The sequence below is a fragment of the Dioscorea cayenensis genome, chromosome 7, assembly GCF_009730915.1.
Source record: "Dioscorea cayenensis subsp. rotundata cultivar TDr96_F1 chromosome 7, TDr96_F1_v2_PseudoChromosome.rev07_lg8_w22 25.fasta, whole genome shotgun sequence".
NCBI classification, from domain to species: domain Eukaryota; kingdom Viridiplantae; phylum Streptophyta; class Magnoliopsida; order Dioscoreales; family Dioscoreaceae; genus Dioscorea; species Dioscorea cayenensis.
Genome location: NC_052477.1, coordinates 372,695 through 387,032, shown reverse-complemented (window position 1 = coordinate 387,032; position 14,338 = coordinate 372,695). Strand labels below are relative to the sequence as shown.

At 35.9% G+C, this 14,338-nt stretch overlaps 5 protein-coding genes across 8 annotated transcripts; 4 read left to right on the top strand and 1 right to left on the bottom strand.

Moving 5' to 3' along the window:
• The first annotated feature begins 2,208 nt into the window (after nt 1-2,208).
• LOC120265799 (auxin-responsive protein IAA4-like) lies at nt 2,209-3,555 on the top strand. Of its 2 annotated transcripts, none has more exons than XM_039273766.1 (4): nt 2,209-2,433; nt 2,717-2,883; nt 3,026-3,122; nt 3,258-3,555. In XM_039273766.1, the coding sequence occupies exons 1-4, from the start codon at nt 2,282-2,284 to the stop codon at nt 3,310-3,312; spliced, it is 471 nt and encodes a 156-aa protein (XP_039129700.1). In that variant the 5' UTR covers nt 2,209-2,281; the 3' UTR covers nt 3,313-3,555. The 2 variants fall into 2 exon arrangements, with proteins under 2 accessions (XP_039129700.1, XP_039129699.1); XM_039273765.1 differs by having other exon boundaries at nt 2,675-2,883.
• Nucleotides 3,556-5,363: 1,808 nt separating this feature from the next.
• On the top strand, nt 5,364-9,442 carry LOC120265621 (chromatin structure-remodeling complex protein BSH). Of its 3 annotated transcripts, none has more exons than XM_039273569.1 (11): nt 5,364-5,513; nt 5,992-6,080; nt 6,395-6,489; nt 6,780-6,851; nt 6,966-7,013; nt 7,108-7,191; nt 7,312-7,350; nt 8,190-8,272; nt 8,434-8,496; nt 9,017-9,112; nt 9,258-9,442. In XM_039273569.1, the coding sequence occupies exons 1-11, from the start codon at nt 5,464-5,466 to the stop codon at nt 9,373-9,375; spliced, it is 837 nt and encodes a 278-aa protein (XP_039129503.1). In that variant the 5' UTR covers nt 5,364-5,463; the 3' UTR covers nt 9,376-9,442. The 3 variants fall into 3 exon arrangements, with proteins under 3 accessions (XP_039129503.1, XP_039129502.1, XP_039129504.1); XM_039273568.1 differs by having other exon boundaries at nt 6,392-6,489; XM_039273570.1 differs by lacking the exon at nt 9,258-9,442 and having other exon boundaries at nt 9,017-9,154.
• Nucleotides 9,443-9,482: 40 nt separating this feature from the next.
• Nucleotides 9,483-11,580, bottom strand: LOC120265620 (putative pentatricopeptide repeat-containing protein At5g52630). The gene is given in 2 exon segments (XM_039273566.1): nt 9,483-10,250; nt 10,252-11,580. Coding segments are annotated over 2 exon segments (2,031 nt in total). The 5' UTR covers nt 11,533-11,580; the 3' UTR covers nt 9,483-9,500.
• Nucleotides 11,581-12,021: 441 nt separating this feature from the next.
• Nucleotides 12,022-12,805, top strand: LOC120264289 (keratin-associated protein 4-7-like). The gene is made up of 3 exons (XM_039272088.1): nt 12,022-12,426; nt 12,511-12,612; nt 12,697-12,805. Exons 1-3 carry the CDS (start codon nt 12,046-12,048, stop codon nt 12,697-12,699), a joined length of 486 nt encoding a protein of 161 aa, XP_039128022.1. The 5' UTR covers nt 12,022-12,045; the 3' UTR covers nt 12,700-12,805.
• Nucleotides 12,806-13,511: 706 nt separating this feature from the next.
• On the top strand, nt 13,512-14,081 carry LOC120264677 (agamous-like MADS-box protein AGL80). Its single transcript, XM_039272501.1, has one exon. The coding sequence runs from the start codon at nt 13,512-13,514 to the stop codon at nt 14,079-14,081; it is 570 nt and encodes a 189-aa protein (XP_039128435.1).
• Nucleotides 14,082-14,338: the final 257 nt, after the last annotated feature.

Sequence of the window (14,338 nt, the reverse complement as noted above, 5' to 3'; positions counted from 1 at the left end):
ATTTAAAAAAGCATTATGTCATAAATACAATCAAACATTCAATCATAAAAGATGAGTGTAGTAGCTCTGGCGCATGAACAAAAAAACACACCAGACATTCTTAAAGGAGGAGATATGCTGAGCAAAGTCCACAAAAGCAGATGCCATGAAATAGTATTCATTCTGCCTTTCAAGGACCACCCTTCTCATAGGAGACATGCTTAATTGTCCAGGCAGCTCAAAAGCCAAAGCCTTAAAAAAAATAATAATAATAAAAAATAAAAAAGAGATTACATTAGACAACATGATGAAATCAATAACAAAGGCATGGTAAAAAGAGTAATGTATGGAGGGGACAATAGAGGCATTGTGATGAGTTGTAAGACATGGGGATTAGTGTTCTCTGTCAAGCATGTCTTACAAGCAGTAAAGATTAATTAAAAAAAAAAGTTAATTTGTAGAGATCCTAGGAGCAATATTGTAACGTGTCCTTGGAGTTGTTCATGCATATATATGCATGCACTAAAGGAAGGGAACATAGGTCCGAGAGAAAGGGCAGCAAATGAAGCAACATTGGGGGAACAAACTTCCACTGTTTCTTTGCCTTGTTACTACTCCTTCCCTTCATTTTCCCTTTTCTTTAGGAACAAGATTGACCATATATCTTTCTTCATGATCTCTTTACCAAACTCAGTCAACATCCCTCTCCAACTTTCACACTTTTTTTTTTTAATTATTATTTAATTTATACAAGTAATTATTAACTAGCTATACAGCATGAGTTTCTAATCCTTGTTCAAGCTTGGACAAGAGTACATATAGGTGTGCTTTTCTTTGTTTATATGTATATATATATATATACATATATAGAATGAAATAATAGGAGTTAAGGTTGGTCATAGATAGAAGTTGGTTGCCTTCACTTTTGAAGTGTGTGGGGATATAGTTGATTGCATGTCTCCTTGGAGTCGCCTTCATGTCTTCCTTTTTAAGGGTCCTCCATTACTTAAAACCTTCCAACCTTCCACAATATATATATATCAAACTCCTTTCTAAACCTTCTTCCTTTTTTTTAATTATGTACTTCAAACCCCATCCCCCACCTTGTCTCTCCTCTCTAATATATATATATATATATATATATATATCCCTCTCCTTTTCTCAGTCTCTCTTTTAGATATACATATATATATATATAATATACTTATTAGCTAGAAGCCATCTCTATCTCATTGGTTAATTCCCATAATTAATTAATTAACATCAAGTTTCATGCTTAAAAGATCTTGCTTAGTTTTAAAATGATTCTGAAAGAAACATGCATGCACACAAGTTGTTAAAAGTAGCACGTGATATTGAAAGGTATATATATATATATAATTAATGGAGGTTTTGTTTATTTAAATTAATAATAGTGTATGTCTAGTTAATTAAAATAAAGACTTGAGAAGACTAATAATAATAAGTCATGCAAATTAATTAATTATATTTTAAGTAGCAAGGAGGAGGCATAGAACAAAGGAGGTGGGGAGTTTGTCTGCCTATAAAAACAGTGACTTGCTATTTTTCCCTTACATCTTGGTTGGTAAGCATGTTATCAATGTTTGGCCTTTTGAGCTATTGCTGTGCCTAGTTTGGGAGGCCATGCATGTACCACCAGATGATCATCACCAGATTTCATGCCAAATTATCACAATTCACAACAAATAATTATAACAGAGAATTAAAGACCATGCATGCAAGCTCTTGTGAATATCATCATCTATCTATATATATATATATAATAATAATTATTATTATTATTTTTAATTAATTACTTGAACTCTTCCCTTCTCAAGTTAAGCACTCCCTAACCACCCAACATGTTCATCAAAGTGCTGCTTCTCATATTCTCCTTTTTCTATTTTTATATATTAAAAGAGTGGGGGTTACAAGATGATTAATTAATTAATTAATTAATTAGTTAATTACCTTAGAAGTAAGTAATTAAACAAACCAAGCTTCTGATCCTCATGATGACTAGGTGTTTTGTCTTCTCTTCCTTAATTATGTCTAGCTAGCTACCACCTTGTTAATTAATTAGTATATATTTTGCATTAAGCACTAGTAGTTGAAACTTGAAAGGAAAAAAGTCTCTTATTCTCTCTCTCTCTTTCTCAATTCTTTAAGATATATATCTACACTTATATATATATCTATATATGTTTTTATATTTATACAAAAAGAGAGAGTGAGAGAGAGAGAGAGAAAGCTAGAAATTAAGAGTTGATCTCCTATTCTATCAGCTAGCTAGCTCAAATTAATGGGAGAAAGAGGTAGCTCTCCATCATCTTCAACAGATAGCAGTAGCCACCCTGCTCTCTCCACTGCTTCATCCTTCTCCAGACCAGCCAGAGACTTAAGCACTGATTTAAGACTAGGCCTCAGCATATCATCATCTTCTTCCATTGCAAGGTATACATATATATATATATGCACTTTGTTCTTCTTGTGCCCATTAACTGAAAACTTGCATTTTCATGCTTGTGTGTGTGTGTGTGTGTTTTTTTTCATCAAGTTAAATTCCAGCTGCCACCTTTAATTAATTTCACATATATATATAGTCTTATACATGCTTGAGATAGACTTGCAAGTCTCATTGATCATCAAATGTAGCAAATATATTTTATATGATGTGTTGTTCATATATAATTAGGGATCAAGGATCTGATTGGCCACCAATCAAACAACTTCTTAGGAGCACTTTGGAAGATAAAAGAAGCCATCATCGCCATCCTACCACTTTCTTTGTCAAGGTTAACATGGATGGCATTCCAATTGGCCGCAAGCTTGATTTGTTCACTCTTAACAGCTATGAAGCCCTTACCAAAACTCTTAGCAAGATGTTCAGAACTTCCATTCTTCGTATGTCTTTATTATATATATATATATATAGTACTATCTAAATATATATATATATATATATATCTGCATTTTATATAATTAATTACATATAATTCATCATGCATGTCTGTATATTTATAATATGCATGTGAACTTGGTGCAGGTCCTGATCTTGCACAAGTACCTTCAAAGAACAGTCATGTACTTATTTATGAAGACAAAGAAGGAGACTGGATGATGGTTGGAGATGTCCCTTGGGAGTATGCTTATGCTTAATATATACATCATAATTAATTATATTAGCATTAATGTTATTGGTATTAAATTTAACTATATATGTATAATACAATATATGTAGTTTTGACTTGCTTTCTTTTGCTTTTTCTGTTTGTCAGGATGTTTCTAGCGACTGTGAAGAGGGTGAAGATCACAAGAGCTGATAACTGCTAGTTCATGAGAGTTTTGCTTTGTAGCTTAATGGTTAATTAAAATAGCATAGAACTAATTAAACCAGTTGCATGTACAGACATCGATCATATATGTAAATATTAATGCATGTATAGAGAATGATGAGTTTCAGATATATTAATATATATATATATATATATATAATAGTTTATAATGATGATGATGATGAGAGCTAGAGTACTACTAGCTAGTAGACATTAAGGTTGAAGTTTGTGAAAAATTTTAATAATGTGGGGGGAAATATTAAGGAGCTTGTTTATAATTGTTCTCTTTTCATGCTGCCACCTTTTTTGCTCAAATAATGCTTTTGCTTTAAGAAATGGAAGTGGTCCTCCAAATTAAATGCTTCACTTTGTTAAGTGAATGGTGGAGGGGGCCATCAGCCATGGATCTTGATTTTGCTGCCCTTGAACCATTCGCTTATCACTAGATGATGCACAAGTGCTTCTAAAACTTAACCAATGAGTGTACCAACATGTCCAAATGTTAGTAGACCAAAATCATACAACATGAATAAAGTGGATAAAACCACTAATTTATTAGAAATGCAGTGACTGATAGAGAAAAGGTCATGAACGAGAAAAGTCTAAAAATAAAAATAATAAACTCGAAAATCCTCACCGGGGATGAGGGAAAAAGCAGTGAAAAGCAAAAATCAATACGGGAAGAAAGATAAAATGAGACAAAGTGGGACGGCCGAAGTCAACCGTCTGGAGACACAGTGCCCGCCTCACAGTGATGAGATAGGAGGACTACTCCCTCGATCGCTAGGGTGCAATCGAATCGCCGAGTGAAATCGGTGGGTCTAGTGCCGGAAGTGGAGAGAGCGCTTGATCCTCCGAGTGGCTCCGTGGTATCCTGATGAAGGCTTTCTAAATCGTTGAAAGCCAAGAAAGCAAAGGATATTAGCGAGACTTGTATAAAATTGAAATAATAGGTAGGCAAGTAAGGTTAAAATGCGATTGCTTTTCGTTCGTCCCAAATATTCCAGGATTATGGCTCAGTAGCGAGGTCCCCGTGTTCGGACGAGAGGAAATTAATGAGGGGATCCAAAATGGTCCAAATATTGAGATCATCGAGGATGGGGAAGACTCAATATCAAGGTTTTGTTTGAAGAAGGACCAAATACGCTCCGCATATTTGCATTCAAGAAAAGATGTTCCATCGTTTCCGAGTCATTATGACAAAGAATGCATGTGTCGATGGCATTAGGATTACGACCTTTTTTGAATAGATTGTCAAGAGTAAGAATTTTGTTTTCTCTGACCAACCAGCAGAATAAAGTGATTTTGCTTGGGGATTTGGATTTCCAGAAATGAGAATAAAGTTGACTTCGAACAATCAAGCAACATTAAAAGGGACAATTCAACATTAGTTAATTAAAAGCTTAATTTGTGCTTCTGAACTTAATATTATATATATATATACATATACATATACATATACATATACTCTTCAAAAAAGAAAAAAAGAGAGAATGTTATGATGTTTACAAGATTTAAGAATCATGTTGCTATTAATTAATCAATCCTTTTCTTAGCCCATTTTATCTATTGGTATCAAACTTCTATAATGGTCACTCTCCTTGTCTCCTGCTTTTGATGCTCTATGCAAAGCAAGGAAAAGAGTTTTACTTTCTTGAGTTCTTGATTCTTCAACAAAGTATTAACTTTGCCAAAAAAATTAATTTCTATGTTTAAATAAGAGTGATTTGTATGTTTAAAAAAAAAAAAATTACAATGGAGCATATATTCTAGTAGGAACAAATTCCTTACTTCGGTTCATGCATTTTTAGTTTTAGTGAAAAATATATATAGTAGTCAAGAAGAATTTTGAACAAATAATTTATCAATTAACTTGAAGAATATATTTTTTTAATTTTTATTTTAAATAATATTAATTTGGGCTTATAATTTGGGCAAGTATGAGCTTGTTAAAGGCCTGGGAAACATGGGCTTATAATTTGGGCTTTGAAAAATAGACTATAAAAAGTGTTATCATGTTTAACGGAGAGAGAAAGACTGTGTGTTTTAGGGTTTGGTGGGTGTGTTACTTTTAAAAGAGGGAAAAAGAGGAGAAAATTTAAAATAAAAAAAAAATAAAAAAAAGGGAAATTTGAATCATTAGAGATTCATGAAATCTCTCCCGCCAAGCGCTTCCAAAGGCCCCGTGAAGTTTAGGATGTAAGAGCTCCTCTTTCTCTTTCGATTTGTCGGATAAATCTTGTGATCTCGTGCTATTTTCCTCTCAATTTGGCTTTTTTTTGGGAATTGTGTAGTTTTTTTATGCTTATACGGTGAAAAAATTGGATTTTTTTTTTTCTTCTTTCGATTGGATGTCTGAATTGTTCTTCTTAAGTTGAGTTTCTTTTTGGTCTTGCAGTGATTTGCTTCGCCTTCTGTTGTCGTTGATTGTTTTGACTGATTTCTTGTGATTTTATAGTTTTCTATCTACTATATTTTCTGAACTAGATTTGGGAAGTTGATGGCTTTTGATCAGATTAGGAATATTTCATTCAACTTTGATACGCCATGCTCTAATTTTAAGGTTGCAGGCATAATTTAGGACACAAGGAATGTATTTGGTATCAGGACAACTGTGGATTGTTTTTTTGTTGTTCATGATTGAATCACTGGTGTTTATTATTTTGCTTGGTTGCAGGCCAACTGCTGAAAATCTTGTTCCTATTCGGTTGGATATTGAGATTGATGGACAAAGATTTAGAGACGCTTTTACATGGAACCTTGATGGTATTTTATAAGATACTTGAATTTGTTCATCTTTCAATTCTTTGCTTTATCCAATAAGTAATTAGCTGTTCTTGTAGTAATTCTGATGAGCTGATCAGTTGAAATACTCACCAATCATTCTACAAAATGATTTTTTTAAGAGTACACCCTACCGATGCTTATATCTGAGCAGTTTAACATAATTATAAAGTGAACTTTTCAATAATTGTCAGCATTCTTTTATGTCTTTGGAAAATCTAGCTGTAGTTTTCATTCACATCCAGTGTTTAATCATCTTCAATAATTTTCACATGTGGCTCATCTTTTGAAAGTAGATCCAGATTCTGAAATTGCCAATTTTGCGAGAAGGACGGTTAAGGATTTGAAACTCCCTCCTTCATTCATGACACAGATTGCCCAGTCTCTACAGGTAAAGTGTTGTTCAGTTTCTTTGTTTCTCTTTTCAAGGAAGTGATTGTATGCTTGCTTGCTTTTCTAGTGGTGTATAAACGGTAATTATCTTTTCAAACTTAGGTACTCTTCGGATATTTTGCGTCTTTTAATTGTTGATTGATCAAAAGTTCTCTCATGGCTTGCTTGATGATATGTAGGGACTATATAAGTTTTGCTTCCTTTAGCATGCTGATCTTTCCTTTATTTTTTTATTGAGAAAGCTTACCCCTTTACATATCTTGCCTTTTTCTGCCATTTGCTTGCCAGACTCAGCTGGCAGAATTTCGGTCCTTCGAAGGGCAGGAAATGCAAACTAAGGAGAAGATTGTTCCTCTCAAGGTTCATCAAGTTTCTCATCTTTTACTTTGAATTTGTGTCCTATAAGTTCCCCAATTAGTGTTGTTATTGGTTTCTCCACATTCATTTATTACTTGCATTCTACTTGTGCTGCAGCTTGACCTTCGAGTGAACAATACAGTAATAAGGGATCAATTTTTGTGGGTAATTTGATTTCTGAATTTGCGTCATAAGCTTGGACCAGATTTTGCTGTGTGTAGCCCTCATGAGAATTGCTTTTATGTTTCAATGGTTTCAGGATGTAAGCAACTTTGAAAGTGATCCTGAAGAATTTGCTAGAACACTTTGCGCTGATTTGGATATTATTGATCCAGAAGTTGGAGTAAGCATCTAATTAACCATGCATAGTTTGCTTCTAGTAGTTGTCTTGGAAACATCAGTACTATTTAATTTCATTTGTCTTACACAAACTTGAAGTAATGTTTTTGAATTGTGTATACAGCCAGCAATAGCAGTTGCTATCAGGGAGCAACTATATGAGGTTAGAAGTCTTTAAACTTTGTTTCTCAAGGATGACTATCAATATTGTTAATTCTCAAGTCATATATGATATCATACTTCCTCGGCATGCTTTTGTGTTCGTTCATAGCTCGAGGAGTTGCCTTGGACCTTGCTTTGTTTTATAGGAGGATCTTACAACTTGTGAACTCATGATAAAAACATTGGTTTTCTTATTATACCAGCTGTTATATATCATATGTGATGAATGTAAATTATTTTGCACTAAAAATTATATTCTTACTAAGAAAAAAAAAAAATCCTGATGCTGTACCATTGTACTTTATTTGAAAGGAATATAAATGATCGTAGAGAAGTATAATTGGTATAATACTTTCAAATATGATATAGTCGCTTTCAAATACAAGCTTTTGAAGAAAAGTAGAAAATTAATTCAAAAAATTTCAGATCATGTACCATTGTATTTTATTTGAAGGGAATATGAATAATTGTAGAGAAGTATAATTAGTATATAGCATATAGTCACTTGCAAATACTAGCTTTTGAAGAAAACCAACTATCATGACAACTATGTTTGATGACTGTTATTTAGTTATAACCTTATCTATAACCTTTTTCTACAATCCCAAGTATCTTTATGGAAATATGTTTTTCCAATAAATAAGAAAGAATATCCAGCAATCGTTTATTTCATCTGAGATAGTTGAATGACAATTGTTAAATTTCCATTTTGTCATGATCTGAGATTCTGATGAAAACAATGATTTTGTATCCTAGATATTGTTGTGATCTGATGAGAACAATCATTTTATAGCATAGATTTTGTTGTTAACTGATAATAGTAATTATTGGATGCTCTAGATTGCAACACAAAGTGTTTCCTCTGCAAGGGAATCCAGATTGGCGAAAAAGGGGCGACGTGGGGTTGAAAGTATTTCAAATAAGTATGTTTTCAAGTGCTTGTATACCATTCTCATTTCTGTGTGACAAAACAAGACAACTCAATGCATTTATTTCATTTATTAAGAACAGAACCTTTGATCCCCAATTGTGTGCCTTCATTCTATGAAGGAAATTATTAAAACACTTGTTTTGCTTTCTGCAGTAAAGTGGCGAATGGAGCATTAGACTTGATGAAGGTTTTTGGAAGCAAAGGAACCGTTCTACGGTAACATTACCCTTCTGAAGCTCTATTTTGTTGGCAACACCATTTCTTAACCTGCTAAATCTTTAATATTTGTCAGCATGATAAGGGTCACTTATGCTTTTACATGGTAGTTATGTAGATTAGGGATTGCTCTTTGTAACGATTATCTTGCTCTGTTTACTTTATAAATAATCTCCTCCTGGAGATCTTGCCTAAATTTTTCAAAGAAATACTAAGTTTCATTCATGTTTTTATGGGCTTCACTTGGTTGAATGAGATCTGAGTTTATGGCCTTTTTGCTGCGCATAAATACTGATGCATGAACTCAGGACCATTTGAAAGAAAACTTGTCATGTTTTTCTTTTAACTACTGCCTAATATAATTTGCTAGATTTTTCACCGATTTAAGGGTCAATTGTTTATATAGTTTTAGTATCATTTTACTTTGTTCGGGATGATGTACAGATATTTCGTACCTTTAGAAACCTTGTCGATTCAAGTAACTCTTTGTCAATAAGTGACATTTGTTTTTGTGAATCAGGAAAAGAAAGGAGTGGTACTTGTATGAACCAATTGTTGATCTCTTGTCAAATGAAGAAGTAGAAGCTCTTGATGCAAGGGAAGAGCGAACCGCACGGTAAGTGTATGACATGATAAGTAGAAAATTCGGAGATAAAACAAGGTTATCCGATCTCACTGTCTAGAGTTCATTTTCTTTATACCAGTTATAAAGTTGACAAATTATGAATTCTAAAAAATGAGAATTTTAAATTCTTGCACAGCTTGAAAAAAAAGCTTGATGATCAGGATGATAGTTTCCACACTCCCTTACTCCCGCTGATTGGCAAACAAGAACATGCTAAGGTTTTGTATGATCAAAGATGTTTGCTATATGTATGATCAAATATGCTCTTTATAAAGAACTACGAGGAAGTTATTAATACATAGTGTTTGCATGTTGTTGTTACTGATCATCCAAGATGAATGTTCCGCTTGAATTTTCCAAATGACTAGGATTCATTTGATCACCAGTAATCTCTACAAGAACAGGACCCATCAAAGAAGTGATGAAACCGGTTGGTATCTCTCAAAACAATCTCTCGCTGGACGATCCCTGAAACGAGCTTCATAACTGCATGACAATCTCCGCAAGTCCTCAGGTTCTTTTTAATCCTGATTGGTGCATTCTCCGGCAAGCTTATAAGCCCGAAAGCAAGTGCCAATCTCTCACTGTGGTACCACAATCCTTGCTCCTTGTATTTGTCTCCCACGTCATTAACTGCATACCGTGTATCAGCAATATATCCCTTTTGCTTCACAAGTTCTTGCAACTTTGCGAGCATCTTGTAAATCTCTTTCGTCTGGTCATGCGATCGATCATGAGCAGTGAACACAATAGACTTGTTCTTAATATCAATCCAGCTGCATCCTGTCTCCTTCCTCACCCCTTTGATCTTCATCAATCTCCGAACGCCCTTGGCCTCCTCCGACCTTCCATGTAATGCATACATGTTTGCAAGCAAGACATAGTTACCAGGATTATCAGGTTCAATCTCAAACAACCTCTGCGCAACTTCTCTCCCCATCTCCAAGTCCCTGCAGTTCCTACAAGCACCAAGTAAAGCACCCCAAACCGACACATCTGGCTTTACCGGCATTCTATCAATGAATTGCTTCGCTTCATCTAATCGTCCTGCTCGGCCAAGCATATCCACCATACAAGCATAATGTTCATTTCCTGGTGCCATCCCATGAACTCTGGACATTGAATCGAAAGTACTTGAATCCTTGTTCTATCAGTCCATTGTGGCTACAAGCTGATAGAACACAAACATAGGTGACGTAATCCGGCTTAATCCCTCGTTCAAGCATTTCATCAAACAACCTGATGACAATATCACCTTGCCCGTGTTGCTGGAATGCCGCAATGATTGCCGTCCAAGAGACCACATTCACATACTCCCTGGACTCCTCAAACACGCGATGGGCGTCAATCAAGCAACCACATTTGGCGTACATTGTGATCAGAGAGCTTGCAACACATTGATTACTCTCAAACCCAGCTTTGATTATTTGGTTGTGAACTGCAGCGCCATAGCACCATGCTGCCATGTTTGCACAAGCATGCAAAGCAGCGGAGAACGAAGCCTCATCCGGGACAATGCCATCTCTTCTCATTGCCCAAAAATACTTGCAAGCCTCTTCCATTCGATCACTATGAACTAAACCCATCATCAGCACATTCCAAGTCACAACATCTCGTTCACGCATTCTATCAAACACCTCAACTGCATACTGAAAGCAACCACATTTACCATACATATCAATGAGCGAGTTGTTCACGTACACCAAGCTCTCCATTCCAACCTTAACCACACTCCCATGCACTCCTCGGCCAAAACTCAACCCTCCACCGGCGCAGGCACTGAGAACACTGGAAACATTCACTTCACCAAAGCAAACCGAGGAACACTCAGCATGCATCTCCTTGAACGTTTCCATCGCCATGTCACAGCTTTTATTCCGCGTGAATCCCACGATTAACGAGTTCCACGAAACAAGGTTTCTCAGAGGCATTTCGTCGAACACCTTCCGCGACGAGTCCATGTCGCCGCACTTGGCGTACATGTCGAGCAAAGAGCTGGCGACGAAGACGTCGCACTCGAGACCGAGCTTGCGCGCGAGCGTGTGCACTTGCTCGCCATGCGCGACCGACCCGGTTTGTGCGCAGGCCGGGAAGACTGCGGATAGAGTGAAGTGGTTGGGTCTAAGAGAGAACTCAGAGCCAAATAATTTGATCAAGAGTTGGATTGCATGCAAAGGTTGATGGTTATGAGACAAATGAGTTATGAGCGAAGTCCATGTGATGATGTTTGAGTGTTCGTTAATGGATTTGAATACAAGAATAGCTTGAGAGAAGAGATCACAACGAGCGTAGATGTTGATGAGTTGGGTGTGAAGGAGAGGGTTTTGGAGCTGGTTAGTTGTAGTTAAGTAGGCATGGATTTGGGTTGCTTGTGTTTGGCTTATGGCTCTGCTAAGCACTGTGGTCCTCATGGGGTTGGCTTATTGAGAAGAATGTGAGCATCAAGTTACCAAGTTGCTTTATTTGCAATAACTTTATATATTCCTATCTATCTATATTTCTATTGGAGGATAAAGCTTTTAAACCAACTCTCAACTTCGAGACGACCGATCAAGTGATCTATTGGTAGTCGGGTTTTCATTAGAACCCTTCACAAATGATGAGAATTCGAATCATGAGTGAAGATACATTTCTAGGAGTATAAATAGTGGTTGTATGCGAGCCGCTGATTTTAACGAAAAACCTCCCAACTTTGGGGAGCTTTACAGCTTTGTGAAGTCTATAACAAACACTATTCTAAACTTGTGATACTTAAACTCCATGCAGAGACTTAAGGAAGGAACCCCTTGCTTTTTCTGTTGTTTCTTCACAGGATCACTCTATGAAAAGAGGAGTCATGCATGTCTTATCTTAACAAGATCATACCAGTGGGAAACAAGATGTGCTGCAAGTGTTTGTGTTCTTGCTTGGCATGTCCATTCACCATGTGTGCAAAAATGGTGGGTTGTTGCTTGTCTCTCTGCGAATGCATGAGCACTTGCTGCATTAAAACATGCTCTGTTTGTTGTAAAATGGTGGGTTGTTGCTTGTATCTCTGCGAATGCATGAGCACTTGCTGCATTAAAACATGCTCTGTTTGTTGTAAAATGGCGGGTTGTTGCTTGTATCTCTGTAAATGCATGAGCACTTGCTGCATTAAAACATGCTCTGTTTGTTGTAAACCGTCAGCTTGGCGACAAGTTTGCGCATGCTATACTTGCATGCAGTTGCAAGATGATGGGGATAGCAGCATCTCAATTCTTCAGGCAGTCAAACTCGCATACCAGTTTCCGCCTCTGTTAGTTTTCAAGAAGCACAAACTTGGGGTGGTTTACTAATCTTATAAATCTTATTGATTCATTAATTTCTTTGTCACAGAGACTCTTGACTAGTTTATGTTTCTTGTGTAGATGAAGTTTTGGATCTGCTTGTTTCTGACATTGCTTGGCTATTTTCCTGGAGCGATTTATGCTTTCTATGTCTTGCATATAGCCTCTTCAAGTGATTCTAAGGTATGTGCACATCTTCTTTTGATTCCCTTTTTGTATGCTTTAATCACTCTTATATGTGACTCTAAATTAAAACTGAATTTACAGTGAAAGTACTGTTGTTTTTGCTGTTCATCAAGGTAGATTTCCAAGAATTTTTCTGTGTGTGGAGCTTAATAATGTAATTCAGATTGGTGTCAAGTCTCAGGGTTTGTTTCATGATATATTATTCTTAGTATTCTTTCTCATGAGTACTTCTATGTGTTTTCTGCTAACAATTGAAACCTCCTGATCACATTCAAAGGTATCACTTTTCAAGTTAATTGTGATTTATAATTGTTTTTGAAGCACAGGTTAGCAATCTTTTGAGAGCATTCAGGTGGTGAAAATTTGAAACTCAAAATTTAGATGAAGAATCAATCATGAACTTAATGTACACATTGATAACTTTCCTGTCAAAATGTATAGAAAACAAAAATAATTGTCACAAATACATCAAACTTAAGACCACATCTTTGGAAAACTGCAGTAATCCATTCAAAATAAAGCCACACAAATTGCACATTCTAATCTATCTATGAGTGATCTTCTTTGTTCAGTTTGAAGCCATTTTGTTTGTGATCTCTCCATCCTAAATCAGTATATATTGTCTCACCATCTACAAAAACAAAAAGAAATTTCCCGCCCATTGATAATAATTCAAATTACTACTATTACTACTCATGTGAAAATGCATGAACCAATGATTTTACTAATAGGAAGGCATCATCCAGGTCAGGCAAGTATGAATAACTGGTTTTATGAAGCAATTAATTCGACATTATGGTGAATAAATTACTAAAATTATTACAAAGTAAATGCGACGGCATAGCCTTGCCTATAAATTCATACAAAGTCAAAGAAGAAGAAAGACATTGGAAGCCATGACGAAGGGCAAGCTCTATCCCTCATTCATTGCCAAAGCATCGGCGAGGAAAGCCGCGTTCAAGCAGAGGAAGCAAGGGTTGATCAAGAAGCTGCGTGAACTGTCCATCTTGTGTGATGTGCCGGCATTCCTTATCATCTTCTGCCATGATTTTGCTCAGCCACAGATGTGGTCTTCAACACCTGATCCTCATCAAGTACTCCGGCATTTCATAAGTCTGCCGGAGACGGAAAAGTCTGAAAACATGCTCAACCAAGCTGACTTCCTCGAACTCCAAATAAAAAAACTTGAAGATCAATTCCAAAAGATCGAACTTGAAAACAGTGAGAGCGAGTTGAAGTTGTTGCTATGTAAGGCCTTACGTGGAGAAGCAAATCTTGACGATATATCTCTCGAAACAGCTAAAAAACTGAGTTCTATGGTTGAAAAAAAAATCGCGCAAGTCAATGAGAGAATGTCCATCATCGAAAGAGAGAAGTTTCTGAACGATTCTCCGGATGAAGATAGTAACCTGTCTTCCTCTGAAGAGGACACTGAGTCTCCATCTGATGATCACTCTAGTGGGTGATCAAGTCATTGCATCATGCTGTGGTTTTTAATTTGAGTTCATGCTAATAAGACCTGCTGAGTATCTTCTCTGCTATTAAGTGAAACAAGTTGATTTTCCATAAAGTATTTTTCATTTCCATGAACTAATCATAGTTCCTAAACATGATATAATTCTCTAATATTGGCTTTCATGTTTCCAAAATCAAGCATTCTCTTTATAATATGTGATCTTAAAAAGAAGAGATAGCACTTTGCTTTTAATTACATGATTTAATT

Coding starts and splice junctions, on each gene's coding strand:
- LOC120265799 (XM_039273765.1), top strand. CDS start 2,282: ATGGGAGAAAGAGGTAGCTCTCCATCATCTTCAACAGATAGCAGTAGC. Junction 2,434..2,674: donor TCATCTTCTTCCATTGCAAG/GTATACATATAT, acceptor ATATATAATTAG/GGATCAAGGATCTGATTGGC. Junction 2,884..3,025: donor GTTCAGAACTTCCATTCTTC/GTATGTCTTTAT, acceptor AACTTGGTGCAG/GTCCTGATCTTGCACAAGTA.
- LOC120265621 (XM_039273568.1), top strand. CDS start 5,464: ATGAAATCTCTCCCGCCAAGCGCTTCCAAAGGCCCCGTGAAGTTTAGG. Junction 6,081..6,391: donor TTTTACATGGAACCTTGATG/GTATTTTATAAG, acceptor ATCTTTTGAAAG/TAGATCCAGATTCTGAAATT. Junction 6,490..6,779: donor AGATTGCCCAGTCTCTACAG/GTAAAGTGTTGT, acceptor TTTGCTTGCCAG/ACTCAGCTGGCAGAATTTCG.
- LOC120264289 (XM_039272088.1), top strand. CDS start 12,046: ATGTGTGCAAAAATGGTGGGTTGTTGCTTGTCTCTCTGCGAATGCATG. Junction 12,427..12,510: donor TCAAGAAGCACAAACTTGGG/GTGGTTTACTAA, acceptor TTTCTTGTGTAG/ATGAAGTTTTGGATCTGCTT.
- LOC120264677 (XM_039272501.1), top strand. CDS start 13,512: ATGACGAAGGGCAAGCTCTATCCCTCATTCATTGCCAAAGCATCGGCG.